This window comes from Zingiber officinale, chromosome 7A (genome assembly GCF_018446385.1).
Source record: "Zingiber officinale cultivar Zhangliang chromosome 7A, Zo_v1.1, whole genome shotgun sequence".
Lineage (NCBI taxonomy): Eukaryota > Viridiplantae > Streptophyta > Magnoliopsida > Zingiberales > Zingiberaceae > Zingiber > Zingiber officinale.
In genome coordinates, this window is record NC_055998.1 from 133,257,541 (window position 1) to 133,282,005 (window position 24,465).

Below are 24,465 nucleotides of genomic sequence, written 5' to 3' on the forward strand. Positions count from 1 at the left end.
AGTCATGATCAACTGTAATCATTCTCAAGTTTTGGTTTTTTGAGTATTTACTGATGTTTAGACTCCTTTTACAGAGTATTTAGCCAAGAACTGATGTTTGCATTCAAAATTCAGAGCAATTCCTTGTACATTCTACTTGCAGAATAGCAAGTCTCTCTTTCAGAGGAATTCATGCAGTTTTAACAAGAATGTGATCCATACATAGGTGGTGCATACTTGTTCAGCAGAGTTTGGTGGCCCAAAATTAGAGAATAGAAGACCTATCGAATTACAAGCCATCTTCCATGACAAATCACTTTAGAAGCTCATCAGTGAACTTGGTGAGGAATAATTTCAGTATCTAGTTCTTTATGTGCTGAAGCATGTTGAAATGAATGTGGATTGTGTATTTTGAAATTTTGCTCTTTGTATTTGCATCAACTTTAACACTTTGAGTATGAACTGCAACATTCAGTCACTAATACAGATTATTTACCAATATTTTTTACCTGGAAAACTGTTCAAGAGCCATCTTTTGATTTAGTTGGCTCTATCAAATATACTAATTGGCATTTTAATATTGTGCAAGGAAAAGCTATTCATAAGCCAATTTTATAGTCAAACTGTTCAGATTCTCTCTGTTATCCTGTCTGAAGTCTGTTGGTTCTCTCTATGGCAATTATCTAAATGAAAATTCTGTCTTCTTGTTGTTCATTATGTAACAAGATCCTTTTCAATTTATTTATTTTTCTTATGTATAAATGTTTAACCTAATTGCACATCATATATTAGATAGCAGGCATAGATGGGTGCCAGCACAGGCCTTGTGCTTGACCTGACATGACCCAGAACTATACTGACAGAGGCCAGGTTATGCCGGACCCTGTAGACCCATTTTGACACTTGTATACTTGTGTAGGAAAAAATATCTCTTGAATTTCATTTTTGGTTTATGTCATTTGAAACCTACAACCCCTCCCCCATGCAATCGAAACTCCACGTGATTTATTTTCCTTCTAGATTGCATGGGGCAATCCTTTGCATGGGGCAATCCGGGAGGGGACATTGGGGTGTGGATTATCATATTTTTTGCTACAATTGTTAGAGACCTAGAAGGCACATATAAGAAAAACCACATGTATATATTTTTTTTCGAACAAAAATGATGTAAATTGTTAAAAATCCAATGTATAGTGTCTTGTAGTAATTTTACTTAAAACTAAATTAGGGTCTTATACTTTCAAATTTTGGACACACAAGCACTCCTATGCAATTCTTGACTCTGAAAGTGTTGTAAACTGCTACATATAGCATTCATCTTGCAATCCTAAGCAATCCAAGTTTAAATAAAAGTTTAGACTAAAACTACTCCGAATGCTCATTGAAGTACTCTCTTGCGCTCCTTTAACCTTATGAACTAATAAAATGCATTCATCTTTCAATCCTAAGCTGTTTAAAAACATGTAACAATTTTGACCAAAAGTGCTACATATGCAAATTTAAGCGATGCACTGTGTTCCTTAGGTATAAAATACACTCATCTTCTAGTCATGAGTAGTAGGCCTGACCTTAGGCCAGTTCTAAATGTGACCCGGAACTGGGTCAACGGTCTAGATAACAATTGACCTGGTTTCGGTTTAAAAACTATAACCGGCCTAGCAGGGTGCCAGGTCGGTTACAGCTCAACCCCTCCAAAAATTGCTAATCGATGATTAACCATCATTTTGAACCGGCAGTTCAAGTTTGGTTTTTTCTTTTTTTTGGTATTGGATCGTTCAGATAGTTGAAACCATCGGTTTTAGCCGTTTAGGATGAAAAAGAGGGGTTCTTTTTTTATTTTTTTCAATGGTTGAGATCATTTGATTAATGACTACAATTTGGTGTCCGTTACTCTCTAAATTTTATAAATAGAGAACTTATTTTATTGTTTTCACATACATTTTCTCTTCTCTCATTCTAAATTCTACAATCTTTGTATACTTTTGACTCTAATTCTACACACTTTTGACTTTCTCTTTTTAGTTCTAAATACAATTGGAAGGAGACCGAGGGTAAGAAGAAGGCTGAGGAGGTTCATCATATTAATCTTAGAGGGGTAAGGAAATAGGGAATCTAAACATTCAATCAACTGATGATGAAATCAAGCAACTTTCGAATCTGACTGTGACACCTAAAACACAAAGAAGTACCGATACAATTACTTTTAAGGTTTAGGAAGTTTGTGCTTTAAAATCTTCTATTTTTACTAAACATTTGATAAGGTCACTCTTCCGTCGAAAAAATTGCATGTAAAATGTAAACAGTGTAATGCTTCTTACATATTCCAAGCCGGCGATGACTATGAGTCATTGAAACAACACATAGAAGTGAAGCACCCGATGAAATATGGAATTGATCATGCTTAAGAACAATTATGTAGATTTTCCATTAGTGGAAGTAATGATTCTAGTTTATTTTTATATTCTAATAATAATTTAAGAGAATTATTAGCTAGATTTGTTTCCGTAGAATATTTTTCATTTAATTTTAGATCTAAATATACTTTTGAAGGTTTTTGTAAAGAGTCTTTTAATCTATCTGCTAAATATGGTCCTAGAATTACACTTACAAAAACAATTAAAAGATCAGTAAAACAAGGGGAAAAATTAATTGAAGAATTTAGTAAATTAAATAATAAAGTTTCTTTCGATATTTGGAGTGATTATTGGTAAACATATTCATATATGAGTATAACTTATCATTGGATTGATAACTCCTAGAATATCCTAAAAAGATTGTTAACTTATAAAGTTTTTGATAAATTGTATAATACTCACAATTGTTATGTTTAATTTTAAAAGAATATGGATTAACTTATAAAATATTTTTAATATCATTTGATAATGTTAGTTCTTAATATTGTTAGTATTAAAAAACTTAAATTTATATGTTAATCTATTATTTGTGGTTTGTAAGAATTTTAACTAAATCATATTTAACCAATTATAAATGTTATTTCCTATTCATGGTTGCATCCATCTATAATAAAACAATAGGGTAAATTTTATAAAAAAAATGGAATGAGATCTAAAAAATTTTCACATGATATACCAGTACGTTATTACAAGATTCATTTTAATATAGAGAATTATTATGTTCAGTTTTTATAAAAAAATATTAATAATGTAATATACATATTTATTTTCACAACAATGGAATATTTTAATAGTATTTATGAAATATTAAAAGTATTTAATAATACAACCAAACAACTTTTCGATTTTTATTATTTTACTTCTCCTTTAATTTTAGTAAATTTTTGTAATATAGTATTAGTTTTAAATAAAAATAATACCAATTAATTTATTATCATATTAAAAATTTGAAATTAAAATATATATATATATATATATATATATATATATATATATATATATATATATATATATATATATATATATATATATATATATATATATATATTTCATATTCCTTAAATTTATTTAGTTATATTTGATTTAGACCCTAGATATAAATCAGAAGTTTTACTTGAAATATTATGTTTGTATTATGACTTTTTAATTCTATTTAAAGATTCTTTTTTTTTCATCCTAATAATATTGTATATAAGCTTAAAAATTATTTATATGATATTTATAAAGAATATATAGTATAACAATGTAATATTTCTGAAACACAAAATACAAGTAGTAATAATTTAAAACTTATAAAAGAATAAATTTTATTAAAAGAATGCACGAAACATCCATGAGAATTCTCAAGTTCTCACACAGGAACTTAAAATTTTTTTACGACTTCTTTTGATTCTAATGAAGCAGATAGTGAAGTAGATTTTGAAATCATAAAGTGATGGTCATAGAAAATTTAAAATTTTCCCTACCTCTCCATGATCGTCAAAGAAATTTTAACTTGTTCAATGTCAACAGTTGTTATAAAATAAACGTTTAGTGTCGATGGTAATATATTAGATGAAAGACGATCAACTTTATATCTTGACTCGTTCAAAGTCTAAACATTACTCGACGATTATACTAAAGTCAGAAAAAATCCAATGAATACTATGAGAATAAAAAATAAAAATAACGTAACAATGTCACATCATAAGGGAAAATGGTAAAAGGATAAAATAATTTCTCACCTTATTTTAAAAAATCACTAAAAATCACTCACATTATTTTCTTTATATATATAAAAGATTTTAATAGTTGAGTTGATTTAAATCAAATTGTATATAAAGATAAAATGTCTCAAAAATTAATATTTTAATAGAAATCAAATGTTTATTTTTTCTCACACCTAAGGTTAATAAAGAAATTAAATATTTTAATAGAAAATAATATCAAATGACTCGTATACTCAGTTGCAAATCAACTTTTACTACGAACCTTTTTATAGTAAAACTAGATCCAACCTAAGATGATTATTTTAGAATCTCTGGTATCTTAAATTTGCATGAAAAATAAAATTATAACTCGTGGGTTAATGTAAAATTAAGGTGTGATAATTTCTCGATAACAATATTAGATTTATCATCAACAAAATATCAAACTTTTTCACAAAAAAATAAAACTCAATATGGGATCCAGAATTTCATAATTTGAATTAACTCAATTTTGTATGAACATTTTTCAAATATCAAAAATCAACAAAAATATCTTAATTAGTCATTGGAATTTCATAAACTCAGTACCATTGGAGATAATTTTAAATCCTTTTGAATGGAATACCATTGCAAAACAAAATAACTAACAAGGAAAAAATTTACTGACTAGTCATTCTTGGCACATTGAATCATGGTCACATAACAAACATGTAACATTTGCAGCATTAGATACAAAAGGAAGAATTGGAAGTAGCCATAAACTAAACCTTCACATTTACAGCATAACCGGAGAGTAATTTGCTACTTCAAATACTGAGAGTAGCTACATGTTCCCAGTGCCTCTTGTTGGACGACAAACATGGTTTTTCTTCCTCGAATGCTCTTCGTTGTGAAGTTGGGTGCGACACAGATAGCCATACCAGCAATTCTCTCTCGCAGATGCATCTGGTGGGAGAAGCTGCAAAAGTTGGAGAAGCATCAAGAGAAATGATGATTTCAATATACCATATACACAAGTATATATGTACATAGGAAATTGTCAATCTATGACTGAAGTTACACATTAGTTCTGTCAACTCAAGGGAGAAGAAGATCAACTCAAGGGGATAAATTTCCTCACTTATATATTATTCAAGCTAGGCAGTATTTCCTAGTGATTTGGCTACACCCTCCCCTCAACATCTATTTTTTTCTAAATCCTTTTTCGATTGATGACTTTGGCAAGCAATGGCGCACTCCCTTGTGGCTCCTTTCTGAAGATGGGAATTAGGAAGCTTTTTCTGGTCTCCACAAGTTTAAAAGTCTACATCCAGATGGGGGAGTTAAACTTTTCCATGATTTTGAGGGGAAAGCAAATTTGAATTACATCAACCAATTCAATATCATTCTCATCCCCAAAGTTGGAGTAAAAGGCTAAGTGACTTTCTGCCATCTTGGAGCATCTACCAGTGAAATTGATATCAAAACCCTTGTTACTTGGCTACAAAAATTACTCTATCTCATTTGTGAGTCACAATTTGCTTTGCAAAGAATAAAAGTGCTAAATATAGTTACACGTGTGCAGCCGAGATCATTAGTTGGTGCTGATCCAGGCAAGAAGAGTCAGCGATCATTAAACTCGATTATGAGATGAGAAGGCCTTCAATAATGTCAGTTGGTTAGCTCTCAAGAATGTTCTTTCTCTTCCCAATGCAATGGACTTCATAGGTTATGAAATCTAGTGCTCAGACCGTTGTGATAGTCAATAATCAGATTTGCTCTTGGTTTCAGTGCAGCAGTGGATCTCAGGCAAGGCAATTTTCTTTAACCATAACTTTTCATTCTACAAACGGATGCCTTTCATCGAGTCATCATTAAGGGAAAGGAGGCTGGCTTTTCCCTCTAGCTCAATCTAAGTCCTCTATAATTTATATTGGGAGGGATTCACAAGTTGGAGACAATCAGGCAGGGATTTTCATGTCCATTGTAGCATTTTCCACTGACATATCTTCTCTTCAACTCAGACTAATAGGCCGAACAGAGGTTATTGGGACAACCTTATTGATAGAGTGGGTAGGCATTTTGACCCTTGCAAATAAGCCTCTCTCTCCAGGGGGTAGACCTATGCTAGTGATCAACCTTCTAAGTTATCTTGTGGTTATAGAAGTTTAGTGTATTTGATTCAGACTTGGCTCAGAGATTGTTTGGATCAAAATTTAAAATCTCAAGTTTCAAACCTTAACCGGAATGATATACTATCGTGCCGTACCAATACGGTTTCAATATTTAGTAAGTATAAGAGTATACCAATTAAAAAGATCATTTCCATTAATATTTGATAATTACTACAAGAAGCTTGATCACTTTGCTTATAAAGTTATCACCTATATTATATCTCATATCATATTTTGGTTTCTATAAATAAATTATATATATTTTTATAATTTTCCTTTTTATGTGTTTCTTTTGGGGTTAAAAACCCTAATAATTAGTTTCTTTGTTTCAATAATTGTTTCTACAAGTAAAAACTCAACAACTAGCTTAAAAAGAGTTTCGCCATATACAAAATGTGTATCTACAACCAAAAAGTAGATCTATGTCAAATTTGTGTTCATGTACATTACTGCTTCTATTAACAAACATATATATATATATATATATATATATATATATATATTAAGATGAGAATTATCAAAATGCGATCAAAATCTCTTATTCTAATCTTTTTCATCTAAAGAGGGAAAAAAATCAAAATATTTGTTTCCTTTTCAAAATTCATGTAAAATTGCCAACTATTCTACTGAACTATTCATCTATTTAGTTTATTTGCATAATTTTTAATATCTAAATAAAGCTAATTTGCTGGAACTATAACATCTTTGTAAGCAAGTCTTGCATAAAAAATAATTATGTCAAATATTATTTTCCTTAGAAAGAACAATAATTAAAACTTTAGTGTAAACTTCATTCAAGCCCTATATCTCCCATTGTCCGTGCTGGTATTGACTTCTTTTGTGTCTCAATACGAGAGCGAAACAAAAAAATATTGACTGTTCCAACTCGCATAGCACAAGATTAATCAGTGGTTATTCATATTAAAAAGCATTGTCAATTGGACTCATCACTTGTCAGATATCTCTCTTCTTAGAGCTCAGTTTGCTCACTGGTGAAATTGAGAGGCCTTATATCGTTAACTTAAAGCAATAAAATCAAACTCAGTTATACAACTGGTGTTGGCTATACTTTTCAAATGTTAGCCTGCATCGGAAAATGGTTCATCAAACATTGGCACTAGAGGTTGTTGACTGGTGGTTCCAAATCGGTCCTAGACTTCCTTTGGATAAACATTTGGGTGGCAAGAGATTTATGACAATTAAGCATTGAATTTGACACATTCAAAATCACAAACACCTACCTTTAGCATGCACGGGTATCGGATGGTATCATAGAATGGTATGATGTTAAAAAGAACCTTTCCTCTACTTTCTCTATATGCTCGAACGAGGGCATAAAACTTTGGCAGCTTGATCTCTCCATACCGACTTTGGGCTTCTCATTTAATCACCTTGTGGCTTATGGTGATTTAGATTTGTTTTTCCCATATGTTCAGTTGACGGTTCATTGCTTCGAAAGAGTCAGATACCATCTGGAGATGAAATGAGCATGGGATATTTTCAATAGGTCCACCCTATCAAATGCTCTTGAACAATGGTTGAACATTTTGGTGGTCCATTTGGGTGTGGGATAATATCTCTCCTATCAAGTTGAAGGTTCTAGTTTGGTTGATCTCATGGAACCGACTAAACACGAGGGTAACATTGAGGAAAAAACATATCCAATTGCCGAATTTCTTCTACATCATGGGCAATAAATCCTCCAAGACTGTCAAACCAACATCACTTCTTAACAATTGCAGGAATTGGTCAGTACACTTGACTCTCTTCCAAATCCTTATCATGGTATGCTGGATTCTTGGCACTAGACTGGATGGAGCTATGTGGAGCTCTCCAAGTAGAACAACCTCAAAATTTTTAACACTTTTGCATGTTTGGTTGTATATGGTTTGTGTGGCCCGTTGACCAAGTTTTATTTTTTTCAAAATGATCACTCGAGTGTGGAGGATTAATTCATAGATGCATTTGTACTATTCACCTCTGGAAGGTGAGAGTCCTAGTTAAATCTAGGAGAGCGTACATGTTGGCACTGGGCAACCTAACGGCCAGTTTATGAGGTGATGAGAGTCCTAGTCTTTCAATGTATATAGTTCTGCAATCTAGCTGATGATCTAATCTGGGTCAAGAGTAGCCTCTCCCTCTGTTTTCTATGCCCTCGTACTTCTCAGTTCTCAATAAAAATGTGGTGGCATTGATCACTCAAATGAAATAACAGAAAGCATTGTTCTGAAATGTTCCTCGGAAATAGCAATAGCTTGATGCACACTGTTATATAAGCATAAAACTCAGCAAAATTCTCAAAAGGAAACACTTACATGACTGGGCAATGAGACACGAAACCAGTACAGTAGATAATCGATCAACTTGTCATAACAATCACTGCATTCATTTTTAAGACAAGGTAAAAATGTTACTACTATCATGAACAATCATACAATCCTAAAAAACAACATACTTTCAAATAATGAAATGAATATGAATATAAAAAACATTAAACAAATCAAACGTGTATTAATACAAAGAACACTTAACAATTCTAGAACTGACGGATTTCACATTCAATGAAGTGAAACTGATTAACAATTCTAGGATGCAATTGATGTATTTCACAATCAAATAAGTTAAATTAATTAAAGTCTATAATAGATACCAGGTTATGGGTTATTGGTGTTATGGATTTAGTCCCAATTTTTTAAATTTAAGATTTCTAAGTTAGGTCCTATATCAAGATGTCATTATCCCTTTACAATCTACATAATAAAAGATTCTAGTAGTGGAAACCTTGTTCGAAAAAAATAAACTGGGCATTCTAGGAGTGTTGACGGTTTCGAATTATCAAAAACTAAGATCTCAAAGGTTTCAACGACTTAAGGTGGAGCAACAGGATAATCCGATATTCAGAAGTCGAATGTTATCGGTGGTGGGATGACCAAAGGGTTGATCTAGAGGTGCAAGAATGGCATGATCAATTCGTTCACTGCATGGTGACTTGCAAAGTGTCTCACAAACATTTTGCGATCACCTTCGTGTATGGAAAAGTTACTATTGTTGGATGGAGACCGTTATGGGATGGCTTACAGCGTCTTGCCTCTGTTATGGGGAGGCCTTGGCTCGTGTTAGGGGACTTCAACTCATTCTTATCAGCTAACGACAAATGCGGAGGACTCCCTACTGTACCTCAGACTTCACAGCTTCGTGTCTTCTGTGGGGCTGGAAGATTTGACATACACGGGCTGCCGATACACACTGAAAAATGGACACATTTGTAGCAAGTTAGATCGAGCTCTTACCAACAAACCATGCTTAGAAGCGGAGCTTCACAGCTTAGTGGAATTCACTCCACCGGGCTGCCTCTCAGATCATTCGGCTTGCATTTTTTCTACTCTAGATGGTGCCAACCAGATTCCTATACCTTTTAAGTTTTGTTAACATGTGGGCCAAGCATGAACTGTTCTCGCAGCTTGTGGAGACCAAATGGGCAGAACACTCCCAGCAAACACGGAATGGAACAGCGCACTTTTGGCTTCTACAACTTCTGAACCGACTGAAGATTGATCTAAAACAGCTGAACGTTAACCATTTCCAGCACATTTCACAAGGGCAGCAGCTGCACATCAACGTTTGGAAGACACTCAGATTGAGGGGCTTGCAAATGGCACCATGACAGATAAGTACAAGGCCGTACTATAGGATGTGACACGTTTAAGTGCTACTGAACACAGTTTTTGTATGCAACATGCATAGGTGGGATATTTCAAGCAGGTGGATCACAACTCCTTTCATGCTCTAGTGAAGAGGAACAACCGGCAAAATGAGATCATGGTAGTGGAAAAGCCGGATGGGCAACTAACCACATCATTTGAGGAAGTTGTGAAAGCCTTTTTCTGACCATTTTCAAACACAGCTTGGCATGGAAGTGGACCGGACTGAATTTCCACAAAATAGCTTGCAGTTTGGCCGGTTGTTGAGTTCTGATCAGCATGATGAATTTGTGAGTATGTCAACCCTGGATGAAATTAAGAGGGCGCTGATATGGGTCCAAGTTTTTCAAACAGTTATGGGGCACTATAGGGCCAGTTTTTGTTGCTGTTGTACAAGAGTTCTTTTGTAGTGGGAAATTATTGCATCAATGGAACCATACCTTGCTTGCACTTTTTCCCAAATCGGCCCATGCTAGCAGCGTGTTAGATTATCAGCCTATCTCCTCCTGTACATTATTCTATAAGATTATTTCTAAGGTATTGGCGGTTAGGGTGTCAAGAGTCGTGGGTCAAATTCTTCATTAGTCTCAAGCGACTTTTATGCAGGGCAGACTCATCATTGACAACATCCACTTAGCACAGGAAGAGGATTAGGGGTGGAAAAAATACCAAAAATTTCGGCATAACGCGCATACCTTACCGTATCGGTATCAGTATAAAATCTATAATTTATTCAATATTTCGGTATATACCGAAATACTGAATAAATTATTTTATAAATTATTTATTTTTTCAATTAGGATTTGGGGCTTTAATAGGTGTTAGTTTGTTTAAAATTTTCTTTTCCCAACCCCATTCATCGACTCCACTCTCCACCAAGTTTGTTCTCAGATTTTGACAAAAAAGCCAAAGGTTTGATTTCCCTTATATAACCTTAATTTTTGAACTTTTTCCTCTCTTTTTTGGATTTAGCATTGTATTTACAAGTTATATTTCAGATTGTCTAGCAAATCATATGAATTATTATTGTTTTTAAAGATGGAGTCTAACACACTACCAAGTTCATCCCAAACATCAAAACGCAATAGAATCTGAAACACAGGAGTCTATAGGTTGGAATCAATTAAGAAAATCTTCAAAATCAAAGCCTCCTATAGCTCCTAAACAATCCAGAAGTATGATTTGGGAGCATTGTGAAAAAGGAAAAAGGAAGTTGTGTGATGGAAGCGAACAACAAATAGGCATATGCAAATATTGTAAAGTTGAGATCCTAGCCGTTTACGGAAGTACCAATGGGTTGAAAAATCACTTAGTAAAGCGGTGTAAGTCCAGTCCGCTCTACAAAGCAAGTGGGAATGATAAGTCAACCTACATTGACGAATGAGATTATGGGACAAGGAAGTGTCTTAGTTCCTCGTACTTTTAATCAGAAAAGATGTGAATTGAAATTAGCAAGGTATGTGATTCTCGATAAAATGTCTTTTAGAGTTGTTGAAGGGAAGGAATTTGTAGAATTATTACATGAATTACAACCGAAATTCAAAATTCCTGACTGAGAGAAAGTTGCAAGTATGGTTTATGATCTATTCTTAGTTGAGAAAGTTAAGATACAAAGTGTGATCAACAATCAAAGGGTAAGTCTCACAACTGATACTTGGATAACCATTCAAAACATAAATGACATGGTAGTGACAACTCACATTTTGGATAGTGATTGGAAGTTACATAAAAGAATAATTAACTTCACAAAAATCACTAGTCATGTAATGGAAGAAATTAGTAAGATGGTTGAGGTTTGCCTCATAGAGTGGAGGATAGAAAAAGTCTTTTCAATTGTAGTTGACAATGCTTCCTCTAACGACATTGCAATTGATTATTTGAAAAGAAAAATGAAAAGTGAAAATTCATTGTTGTTTGAAGGGAAATACTTGCACTTGAGGTGTGCATGTCATATACTTACTTGTTAAGGATGACTTGAAGGAGCTTAATGTTTCAATTTAAAGCTATAAGGAATGCAGAGAAAATTGTGTTGTAACAGCTACTAACCAGTAGCTGCTACAATATATTTGTAAGTAAATTTTGAGAGGTCATACCTTTTGATTCTAGATGAACCATATAATGCACAATATATCAAATCGAAGATTTCTGAACGAGCTTTGATTTGATATTGGGTGTCTCGTGGTTCAATTTGAGTTAAAAGTTATGACCTCTCAAAGTTCATTCAACAAACACATTGTAGCAGCTACAACACAATTTTCTCTGTTATAGTAGCAACTAACAGGTAGATGCTACAATAGCACTATGTTGTAGCAGCTATGGGTTAGTAGCTACTACAATGTGTTTATTGAGTAAACTTTGATATGTCATATCTTTTGATTATGAATGAACCATATAATGCACAATACATCAAATTAAAGATTTCTAAACGAACTTCGATTTGATATATTCTGAATCTTGTGGTTCAATCAAAAGTTATGACCTCACAAAATTCACTCAACACATTGTAGCAGCTACTAACCAATAGCTGCTACAACACAATTTTCTTTGTTGTAACAGCTACTATCTAGTAGCTGCTACAACATAGTTTTCGATATACCAAAATCTTTGGTATGAAATTCATACCATACCAAAAATTCGGTGTACAATATCAGTATAAGTTTTTTTATACCGAATTTTTTGATACAGTATACGGTATGGAAATTCAGTATCGGTATACCGAACCAAGCCTAAAGAGGATATCACTCAGATCATCATAAAGATTGACCTCTAAAAGGCCTTTGACTCAATCAATTGGGACTTTATGAGAGAAGCTATGTTGAGACAAAACTTTTCTGTGCAGTTTGTATCATGGATCATGGAATGTGTGACCACTACATCTTTTTCTTTGGCTATCAATGGAGGGACTTTTGGGCACTTCAAAGGGGCTAGAGGTTTGAGGCAGGGAGACCCATTATTGCCTTATCTTTTCGGCATCTATGTCTAGATTTTTGATAGGAAACTACAAATGTGCACCACAAGAGCGGACTTCAATTTTCACCCTCAGTGTGGGCAACTTTGTTTAGCAAACTTGACCTATGCAGATGATCTTTTCAACCGAGGTGATGTAGCATCCATGGGTGAGTTGACTACTTGTTTATTAGATTTTGGTGTGGCAGTCGGACTTCAAGTTAATAGACTAAAGTAAAATATCTTCCTTAAGTCTACAGTTGTTGACTCAACACACTAGTAGATTCTTACCATCACTAGTTTCCAAGAGGGGACCATGTCCTTTTGATATATGGGGGTCCCACTAGCAGTGGTGCGCCTTCAACTTTCTAATTATATCCCCCCTAACTAACTCTTTGACCCACCAAATCAATGCTTGGCAAAAAAAGACTCTGTCATACGCTGGCAAGGTACAACTGATCACGTCAATCTTACGAGGAGTTTGAGTGCTTTTGACTATCCATCCTTCCTTTGCTCCTTGACAACATTGATAGAATCTACAAAATTTGCAGGTCTTTTATGCGGACACCTAAGCATCCTCCAGTAGCATGGGCGGATATGTGCAGACCGACGGATGAAGGAGGCTTGGGATTCAGAGACTTGCGAGCTTGGAATTTAGCCCTATTGGCTAAAGTACTTTGGAGGATACAGACTAAGGAAGATGCACTTTGGATAAAATAGGTCAATCACACTTAAGTAAGGAGTGTAAATTTATGGACTTCGGAGGCTGCCCACACAGATTGTCAAACAGTTACTGCAGATATGGGATCTCATATTATCGGTTGCTGGGTCATCAAAGGGGACAAAAGCTAGCAGATTGGTTTGATCAGGATGGTGGGGTGGCTCAGGTATATGACTTCTTTAGGCAGCCTAGTCCTAAGAAACAGAGTCATGTAGTTACCCTCTATATGTTGGCACTGAAGCGGTTTCCCATGAGAGACAAACTGGAGTACATAGAGGACCGGCAGTGCACCTTTTGTTGATAGATGTTGAAGTCATAGGAGCATCTATTCTTCGAGCACCCCCCTATAGCAGAGGATCTAAATGGGACAGGAGATGTCTACATACTGGCGGATGATGAGGGTCTTTAGGAGATATTATCATGAGAGTAAAATGCTGACAAAGGCTCATCATCTTGCCTCGTCGTCTATGATACACCATATATGAAGTGCTAGAAATAAAAGTTTCATTGGTGAGGGGCAGATAGATTGTGAGAAGATTTTTAGAAGTGTGCAAACTCATGTATACCGGTCCTTGAGAGCACAAGTCACTCCTAATGATCAATTCTTGTACTTTTGGTTTGAGATATAAATTTGATTTACTTATCCAAAAATATATATATAAGATTCTAGTATCCATGAGGTTTCCAAAAAAAAAGCTTACGAACTCAACATCCTATGTGCGCCGACACTACCCCGAGCCCTTCCTCTCTGCGATTCCCTTCCGTTTTCTCCTCTCTGAATCCTCTCTTGCTGTCGCGCCACCGCCGCGGGCATTCCGATCGCGTCGACGCTCCCTCGCCCAGCCCCACCTCCTCTGCCAGCGTGTTCTCCCCGCTCCTGGCTGTTTTCGTTTTTCGCCTTTTTTTTCACCACGTACCTGTGCGGCGGAGCCCTAATCGTCGATAGCCCAAGTTTGTCTGGCTTTGTTTTGCCATCTCTGTCCCGAACGATCAAAGAGAAGATCGCCACGCATCTGCAGCGCTGCTCCATCGCGCGGACTAACCGACGTTGTCACTGTGTCCTTTCATTACCGCCACCGCCTTTGTGCTATAGCTCGTGATTTTTCTCGCTGCTACAAGCTCTCACAAGCGCAGCTAGGGTTCGCAACATCTCTCTCAGACCCACTGCACCGGCTACATCATCAGCATCTTCTCCGCCATCCAACAGCGCTGTCCACCTGTCCGAAGTCCTCAGCCGTACTTCGCAGTCCTTTCCAAACTGATCAATGGCTACATCCGATGTCCCAAAGCCAGATGTTTCAATCTTTACCAACCACATCACTGCACCCCTTTCTCCCGAGCAGTTGGATGGTAAGAATTACGCCTCTTGGGCCTCTCACATTGAGCTTTGACTTGTTGAACAGGGTTATGAGACACATCTCACTCAAACTGAAGAAGATGTTCAAGTCGCCGATTGTTCTCTATGGAAGAAGGTTGACGCTCAGTTATGTTGCATTATCCGAGCCACCATCCATCCATCTCTTAGGAATATCTTCCGTACTCACAAAACCTGCAAAGCTATTTGGACACAAGCTCTACAACTTTTTACAAACACCTCTCGGCGACTCTATCAAGTTTGTGAAGATCTCATGACCATCCTCAGTGGCCATCAAATTAAGGATTCAGTGTCAACTTATTTAGGTTCGGTCTCTAGCCTTCTTTGTGACTTCAATGAATTGCTACCGCCTGCGGCTACTCCTGTTGAAAAGCTTGAAAATCGGAAGAAATTTTTTATGTCTTTGGCTTTATATGGTATGTCCACAAATTATTCTCATATTCGTGATCAGATCCTAGGCAGCCCCATAGAAGCTACCATGGCCAATACTAGGACGACTCTCCTCCGTGTCCCGACCAAAGTCTTGATGATGCCTTCTTCTATTCCTGTTGACTCATCAGCTTTGGTCTCTCGACATAACAACAGACATCCACCTCACAAGGGTGGCAAAGGATGTCCTTGGTGTGATCATTGCCACCGACCAGGGCACACGATTGATAAATGCTGGAGTCTACATGGTCGACCTCCTCGCGCTGCTCAGATCGTTCAGAGTTCTGTTGCTTCTTTAGCTTCTATTGTTGCTTCTTCAGCTTCCGCTTCACAATTAACACCGGCGCCGACCCCACTACCTTCTTATAATGACTTTCTGAAATGGTTTGAGGATCGTCAGGTTTCTGATTCCACTACTACTGTTGCACATGCTGGTAATTCCTTTGATGGCATATCTCGTTCTTCAGGTCCTTGGGTTCTTGATTCTGGGCCACCGATCATATCACTGGGAATAAATCCCTATTTTCTTCTCACTACTTCTGATTATTTACCAATGGCTACCATGGCCAATGGCTACCATGGCCAATGGTTCCCAAACTCAATCCCAGGGTATTGGCATTGTTCATCCTTCTTCATCTCTTTCCATTCATAATGTTCTTTATGTTTCCGGAGCTCCCTTTAATTTATTGCCAATAAGTCAACTTACTCGGTCTCTTAATTGTGTCATTTCTTTTACTAAAATGTTTGTTTCCTTACAGGACCGGAGTACGGGGAGGATGATTGGCTTCAGATGTAAATCTCATGGCCTATATCGGCTTCAACAACCCTCTCTTGTTGGTTCGGCGGCGACATCTCCACTTCTTATTCATGCTCAGTTGGGACATCCAAGTCTTGATAAGTTGAAACAATTACATCCTAGTCTTTCTCACTTAGAGTCTTTGTCTTGTGAGTCGTGTCAGTTAGGTAAGCATGTTCGTAGTTCTTGTTCTCCTCGCATTGAGAGTCGGGCTATGTCTCCTTTTGCTTTGGTTCATTCTGATGTTTGGGGTTCGAGTCATGTTTCTTCTATGATGGGGTCAAGGCATTTTGTTACTTTTATAGATGATTTTTCCCATTGTACATGGTTATATCTGATAAAGAATCATTCAGAGTTGTTTACTATTTTTGAATCTTTTTTTCATGAAATAAAAACTCAATTTAGCACTTCCCTTCGAACTTTGCAAAGTGATAATGCACGCGAGTATTTAACTACTCAGTTTCGTACCTTCTTAACATCTCATAGTGTGTTACATCGCACGTTTTGCCCTCATACCCCTCAATAAAATGGGGTCGCAGAACGCAAGAATCGTCATCTTCTCGAGATCACCCGGACTCTTCTTCTCCATTCTTATGTTCCTCATCAGTTCTGGGGTGACGTCGTACTTACTGCGTGTTATCTCATCAATCGCATGCCTTCCTCCACTCTCCAGGGTAAAATACCTCATCATATCCTCTACCCTCATCATCCTCTTCATCCTTTACCACCTCGGATTTTTGGTTCTATATGTTTTGCTCATAATCTTGATCCTAGCATTGATAAACTCTCTCCCCAGTCTCATAAGTGTGTTTTCCTTGGGTATCCACGGTCTCAGAAAGGGTACAAGTGTTATTCCCCTACTCTTCGTCGGTACTTCATCTCTGCTGATGTCACATTCTTTGATTCGGTTTCATTTTTTGGAACTCCCACTTCCCAGTCCGAGGTTTCTCCCTCCTCTCCACATGCACCAGTGGCCATCTTTTGTCCTCCGGAAGCGCCTCTATCATCACCGGCCTCATCTCCTCCTTTGCAGGTTTATCAATGTCGTCCTCGTCCTGCTTTGCCGCCGACTAGCACTGATACTATCGTGGATACATCTTTGGAGCCAAGTTCTTCGCCGTTTCCTCCGATCCCGTCTCCTGACTCTGATATTCCTATTACACTTTGAAAGGGTATGCGTTCCACTCGTAATCCTTCTCCTCACTATGTTTCTTTGAGTTATCATCATCTTTCTCCTTCCTATTATTCTTGTCTTTCTTCCTTGTCGTCTGTTTCTCTTCCTAAGACTGCAGGTGATGCCTTTGCCCATCCAGGATGGAAACAAGCTATGCTCGATGAAATGTGTGCTTTACAAAGTAGTAGGACTTGGGACCTCGTTCCTCTACCACCTGGGAAGTCAGTGGTTGGTTGTCGATGGGTGTATACAGTAAAGGTTGGTTCAGACGGAATGGTTGACAGACTTAAGGCGCGTCTCGTCGCTAAAGGCTATACTCAGATCTTCGGATTGGATTATGGGGATACTTTTTCTCCTGTTGTCAAGATGTCTTCTGTACGCCTATTCCTGTCAATTGTTGTGATTCGCCATGGGCCTCTTTATCAATTGGACATCAAAAATACATTCTTACATGGTGATATGCTCGAGGAAGTCTACATGGAGCAACCTCCGTGTTTTGTTGCTCAGGGAGAGTCTTCTGGTCATGTATGTCGCCTGCAGAAATTTTTATATGGCCTCAAGCAATCACCCAGAGCATAGTTTGGTAGATTTAGTACTATTATTCAACAGTTTGGCATGACTCGGAGCGAGGCTGACCATTCTGTCTTTTATCGTCACTCATCTACTGGTTGCATCTACGTAGTGATTTTTGTTGATGATATTGTTATCATAGGCAGTGATCATCTTGAAATTTCACAAGTGAAACATCTTTTCAAACATTTCCAGACAAAGGATCTCGGCAAACTCAAATATTTCTTGGAGATAGAAGTAGCACCGTCTAAACAAGGGATCGTCATACCCAAAGGAAATATACAATGGATATTTTAGAAGAAACATGAATGTTAAACTCAAAGACAGTCGCCAACCCTATGGATCCTAATGTCAAGCTCATGCCAAATCAGGGGGAGCCACTTCCAAACCCTGAACGGTATAGGCGATTAGTAAGGAAACTAAGCTACCTTACTGTTACTCGTCCATATATTTCATTTGCAGTAAGTGTAGTAAGTCAGTTTCTCAATTCTCCATGCAAAGAACATGGGATGTTGTGACTCGCATTATTCGATATATCAGAGACGCACCAGGAAAGGGTCTTCTATATGAAAACAAAGGGCATACTCGAGTTGTGGAATATTCTAATACAGATTGGGCAGGATCTCCCTCTGATAGAAGATCTATTTCTGAGTTTTGTATATTTGTCGGAGGTAACCTTGGAAAAGTAAAAAACAGAATGTTGTGATAAGTTCTAGTGTAGAGACAGAATATCGAGCTATGGCTATAGTTAGTCAAGAACTTATACGGCTAAAACAGTTGCTTCAAGAACTAAGGTTTGGAGAGGTTACACAAATGTCACTCATATGTGACAACCAGGCCGCTATGCATATTGCCTCAAATCCAGTTTTTCATGAGAACAAAGTATATTAAAGTTGACTGTCACTTTGTCAGAGAGAAAGTCATATCTGGAGAAATATCTACTAATTTTGTCAACTCACATGATCAGCTAGCAGATATATTCACTAAGTCACTGAGAGCTCCCCGAATTGACTACATATGTAAAAAGCTTGGTGCATATGATCAATATTCTCCAACTTAAGGGGGAGTGTTAATATATATATATATATATATATATATAGGAGTATTTCTGTAATTATGTTATATATCTTTTTTCCTATAAAAAGGCCTAACTCGTGATATCCAAGACACGAGATTTTAATTTTTGCATTTAACCGTCACAATTTTAGAAAATATACCAACTATCTATTAAAGATGAGTCATGATTTCGATTCAATTGAATTGGATAATCCTAGAATAAAATCCATGCTAGGGTCTTTTCAAGTTTATAGGGAATTAGTAAAGGCATGTAAGGACCTAATTTTGATCTTTGACTGCATAACAAGCCGAACACTCTCGCACAATTTGACCAACATCTCAGCTCAAAGATGTCTAATAAATCAGCCTAAAGCAAGGGTATGGAAATGCTCCAATGTGTGATTCCCAAACTAAGAAGTCACTATGTAAGGTTCAGAGAATGCACAGGTGCGTACCCTCAAACAGGTAATGATTTCTACAAACAAAATATGCCAAATCATGGTAGTCCCCATCTTGAATATCCAGGGTACTCATCCTTAATTGCTCAAACCCAATCCCCGTTGTGCTCATCCTATGTAAAGTAGTCACTATTCAACTTAATCCGTTGTACTCATCCACATCACTTGATCAAAAAAGTTATGTATTATCTGGATTCCAAAACATGCGTTGTTTTTGCTCATGAACATCCATGCCTTGCATCAATCACTAAGGCCACAAAACAATTCAGGTTAATTAAAATTTTTATCAAAATAAACAAACCAGATCAAATTGTACTCATTCTGAATCCCAACGTTCTAGCTATTGTTAGTTATGCCAGGCCATAGGTAGGGATGTAAACGAGCCGAACCGAGCCGAACAGTATCAGGCTCGAGCTCGGCTCGAGCTCGAATCGAGCTTTTATCACAAGGCTCGAGCTCGGCTCATTTTAGAATTATCAGGCTCGCGAACAGTTCGAGCTCGGCTCGTTATTAGCTCGATTATCAAAGTTAACGAGCCTAACTCGTTAAGCGAGCTCGGACTCGTTTTCGGGCTCGTTTAGAGTCCGTTTTTTTGCTCGTTTTAGAGCTCATTTTTTGGCTCATTTTAAGGCTCGTTTTAGAGCTCGTTTTTTTGGCTCGTTTTAGAGCTCGTTTTTTGGCTCATTTTAAGGCTCGTTTTAGAGCTCGTTTTAGAGCTCGTTTTTTGGCTCGTTTAAGGCTCGATTTAAGGCTCGTTTTTTTGGCTCGTGAGCTTATAAACGAACATGTTCGCGAGTTCACGAGCCGAATATCCTTAAGCTCGAGCTCGGCTCGATAAAACTATCGAGCTCGAAATCGAGCTCGAGCTCGGCTCGATAAGATAAACGAACGAACTCGAACGAGCTTTTTACCGAATCGAGCTTCGAATAGCTCGCGAACCGTTTGGTTCATTTACATCCCTAGCCATAGGTTTGTCCTCAACTCACCCTAGAGTGACACAAAATTGCCATGATGTTTTAGCTTTTCCCATGTGGATTGAGACTTCAAAATTTAGAACCTAGCATTGGCTGTAGAAAAATGACCATAACAGAACCTGTGCATAAAGAATAACCTTAAAAGGTGCATGGCCTATAAGCATTTGTGATGACTTTATACAAGAAATTTCACTAAACACCCAAAAGTCCCCTAACAAAAAGCTAAGTGAAACGCACCACCTCACACCTCACCTTCTTTGTTCCAGCTTCCATGGGATTCATTGTATGCACCATAGAACTCTTCTCTCTCATTTCCTTACCCTACATTGTTGAACTACAACTAAATCAGACCTTGTTGTATGCTGATCCATTGACCCATCCACTGAACCAAAACAACTCGAAAGAGGATGCCAAAAACATTTTGAACATCCCAAGAGGGAAGCCAAGTGATCATGATGGTCCAAATGCAGAAACCACTTGGATTAGCATACAAGGATGTAAAGCACAACTGCCAAGGTGAGAACCCTCCATTTCACATAATTGTGTGTAAACATGTAAGCCAGATCAGATTAGATAACTGAGTTTTTTTAAAAAAAAAAAATCTAATATGTTACAGATGGCAAACAGTTCAAATTTCACTTTCAAGTATCAACTATAGACACATTCAATTATACAAAGAATTAGAACACAATGCAAAACTATGCAAGTAGTTGCATGGGATGTTTCTACGAACTTACTTGCAAAGGTATGTCCTGGGAGTGATCATTTCCGGATGATTTAATTGCAGATTTGTTCTATCTGCAACAATAAGTTTTATGTAATGGAAAATTGTATATATTAGTGAACCAAAGAAAAAGGAATAAGCACTAAAAATGCCTGATACAGTTCCTTGTAGTTTTAGATAAACTTTCTTATATATTTTCTGCATTTTACACTTTGAAAAATCTCACAAGCCATAATTAATAATAGCTGTTTATGTGGCCAGAAGTACAGAAGATCCTTGTACTTTTAGATAAACTTCCTTAAATATATCCTGCACTTCTACAATTAATGATGATGCCTATCATTGTTATTTAAGGCGTGGGGCGCCCAAAAGAGTATAGTTGTTATGGGGGGCGCATGGTGCAAGGTGAGGTGTACACCTTACCAAAGTAAGGCGTTCCAAGTAAAAATTTTTTAACATTCAAACATATACAAGGAATTTCTATCAAAATATTTCACTAATAAAAATAGTCCATAAAATATTAAACAATAATATAAATATAAAATTCACTAGCAAATAAATACGTTATACACAATTCAAATTTAAAAAAAAACATCAAATATCTAAATCATCATCATCTTCCTTAATCATATCATTATCATCATTAGATTTGTATAGCTGAATCATCAATTTCCTCAAGAATGATTTTTTCTTCTTCATCAATAAATTGACTTGTAGAATATCTTCTCTTAGTTCCTTTTGATGTAGCTGCCCTTCGTTTGAAGAGGATGAACTCAAGATCTAAAACTGTAGGCATCTTCACCAACTCCAGAAGTTCGTGCAACTTCACTCCAAGTCAAATTATCATCATCAAATACTAAATCATTTTCTTTATCAGTGTTATTATCCAATCCCCTCATTAACCATTCATTACTATCGTCAATCTCATCCAAAGAAATAGGATTGACAGTGCTGAGGAAGACTCAAATATAGAATAGATTGGAAACACTATTAACTAGATTTAGAAAACCTTAACCAATTTAAGTAACCAAATGAAGATTATACGAATAATTAAAATCTCAAACCAAGCAAGAATTTTGGAATTTCGGTCTATAACAAAATGATACAGTTTCAATATCATATTGTATGTGTTGAAACGATTTCGATACTTAGTTAATTGAATTATAATAATAAAATAACTAATATTACTTAATAATAAATTGTAATTTTTAATTAATTTTTTATTATAATTAATTATATAGTTATAACTCATATTTAATTTCCTGTTTATTTTTATTCATTAATTTAATTACCTTAGTAAAATTAAAAATGTTTGTAACCATTTAGTTTTAATTTTTATCTATAATTCCTTGTAATATCTATACTTCTTTAGTTTTATAATAATTTACACATAATCTATTCAACTTTTGCACTTAGAATGTTGAAATGAACAATGAAAAATGAGACATTTTCTAGTCCTCTAAATTTGAGGCATGCTTTACTTGCAAATTTTGTAAATTTTAACCAATTTCAAATTTCAAGGTTGAGAATCTTCATTTTTAATGGTGTAATTTTGTGTAAAATGAGCAAATATTTTTATTAATTGTGTAAAATTTATTTCCGAGCATTTGATAAGAACTTTGAGTAAAATGTCATTTTTTCATATTTGCTATGATAGAACCCTAAATGAAAAAAGCTATTAGATGTGATGAAATAATTTAAAATTCTACCATTAATTTTAATTTGGCTTTGTTTGTTCTACGTAATTATAATTATTAAAGTTAACAAAAAAAATAAAGAGATTCAAAAATTTTAAATTTTTTTGAGACAAAATATTATATTTTAAAGGATCTAAGCATAGCATTGGTATGGTCACCTAAAAAATCCAAACTAGAAGTAGCATCTCACCAAGATGCAGTCGATCATGTGATACCTTCCCTTCCGTTCAACTAACAAAATGAATAGCATGGAAACTACATAGTTTCAATACTTATTTTATCATAAATAAAAATATATTTTAGGTTTAAATTAGATTTGACAGGATCTAAGCATATAATTTGTTTGGTCTAACCAAAAAATCCAATCAGGAGTAGCATTTCACCAAGATGCAGTCCATCATGAGATACCTTCCCTTCTGACCAACTAACAAAGTGAACAGAGCAATGGAGACTACAAAGTTTCAATCCTTATTTTATCATAATCGAAAGCTTACCAATTTCTTTATTGCCAAACTTTGTGATCAAGTCAGAAATGAGAACCTGCAATGTTTTCCCTGTGCGCTCTATACACCTTTCAGTTACCTAAATAACATTTTTTAGCATCATAAGAGCTCAAATTACTGTAAATTGTAAATACAGTTATGTAAATTATTCATACATCTTTTTCATATCGATTATTCCGGTGCACTGAATCAGGAATTCTTAAAATTGTGCGCTCAAAAACCTGCGGTTTAAAGATGTCTTATAATGATGTTGTAAAACAAACCAAGTTGCAAAATGCCAAAGAAGTTTATTATGTAAACAGATTGCAGTTATGCAAGCCATTATTAACTCTCCCAAGAATAGATTGTTAAAACAATTAAAAATAGGATGCACATTCAACAAAATATGGCACCCTTAGAACATGATAATATTTCTATTATCAACACTCCTCAAACAAGCTAACAATTAACTTACAGTTAAGTATTGCAAATTCTTGTGTTCAGATTAACACAATCCCACCACCTACAGTCAAGCAACCAAGTTCCAATGATATGATAGTAATAGATGAAATGACAACAAAAATAGAACAAGATCAGACGTGGCCAACTTTACTACAATTGGCATAGCCAAATTGGCCTAATCAGAAGAAACACACTTAGTTTAACGGCAACTATAAGCCTGTATACCAGTTTCTATTTTGTTTAGTGCATTTTCAGTTCAATCAAATGAAAACAGATCAAAATGATAAAAACCAATATAATTTGAAATCAAAATTCCAAGGATACCAATGGCTTGTAATACGACCATTCAAAATAATAGCATCAAAATTTTAGCATAATTCTATGCTAACTCACATTTCTACATACTCTACAATGCATAATCATTCACTACAGTAGCTGCCTCTTCATATAAAAAGGAACAACAAATAGAATGTTGAGATAATACAAGACGAACTATGTCGGACATAAGTAGCTCCTATAGGCCAATTCTTGTACTCCTGATTTGTGCTTTACTATTTTACTTATAAAAAAACAAGATAATATAAGACGAACTACCTTAAAATCGTATGTCAAATATATAACAATAAAAAATAAAAATAAACATGATCAGGTAGAAAAAATATTGGA

The 24,465-nt window shown here is 35.7% G+C and overlaps 1 protein-coding gene across 2 annotated transcripts in view; it reads right to left on the reverse strand.

Annotated features, from left to right (window-relative positions):
- Positions 1-4,721: 4,721 nt before the first annotated feature.
- LOC122002665 (E3 ubiquitin-protein ligase CHFR-like) overlaps positions 4,722-24,465 on the reverse strand; it is a 40,314-nt gene continuing 20,570 nt past the window's right edge. For both annotated transcript variants that reach the window (XM_042557932.1, XM_042557931.1), the window contains 5 exons: positions 23,514-23,579; positions 23,350-23,437; positions 21,172-21,232; positions 8,550-8,613; positions 4,722-5,039 (listed from right to left, as the gene is read on the reverse strand). In XM_042557932.1, the coding sequence (XP_042413866.1) occupies positions 4,905-5,039; positions 8,550-8,613; positions 21,172-21,232; positions 23,350-23,437; positions 23,514-23,579 (414 nt within the window). In that variant the 3' untranslated portion in view covers positions 4,722-4,904. The remainder of the gene's footprint in view (positions 5,040-8,549; positions 8,614-21,171; positions 21,233-23,349; positions 23,438-23,513; positions 23,580-24,465) is intronic.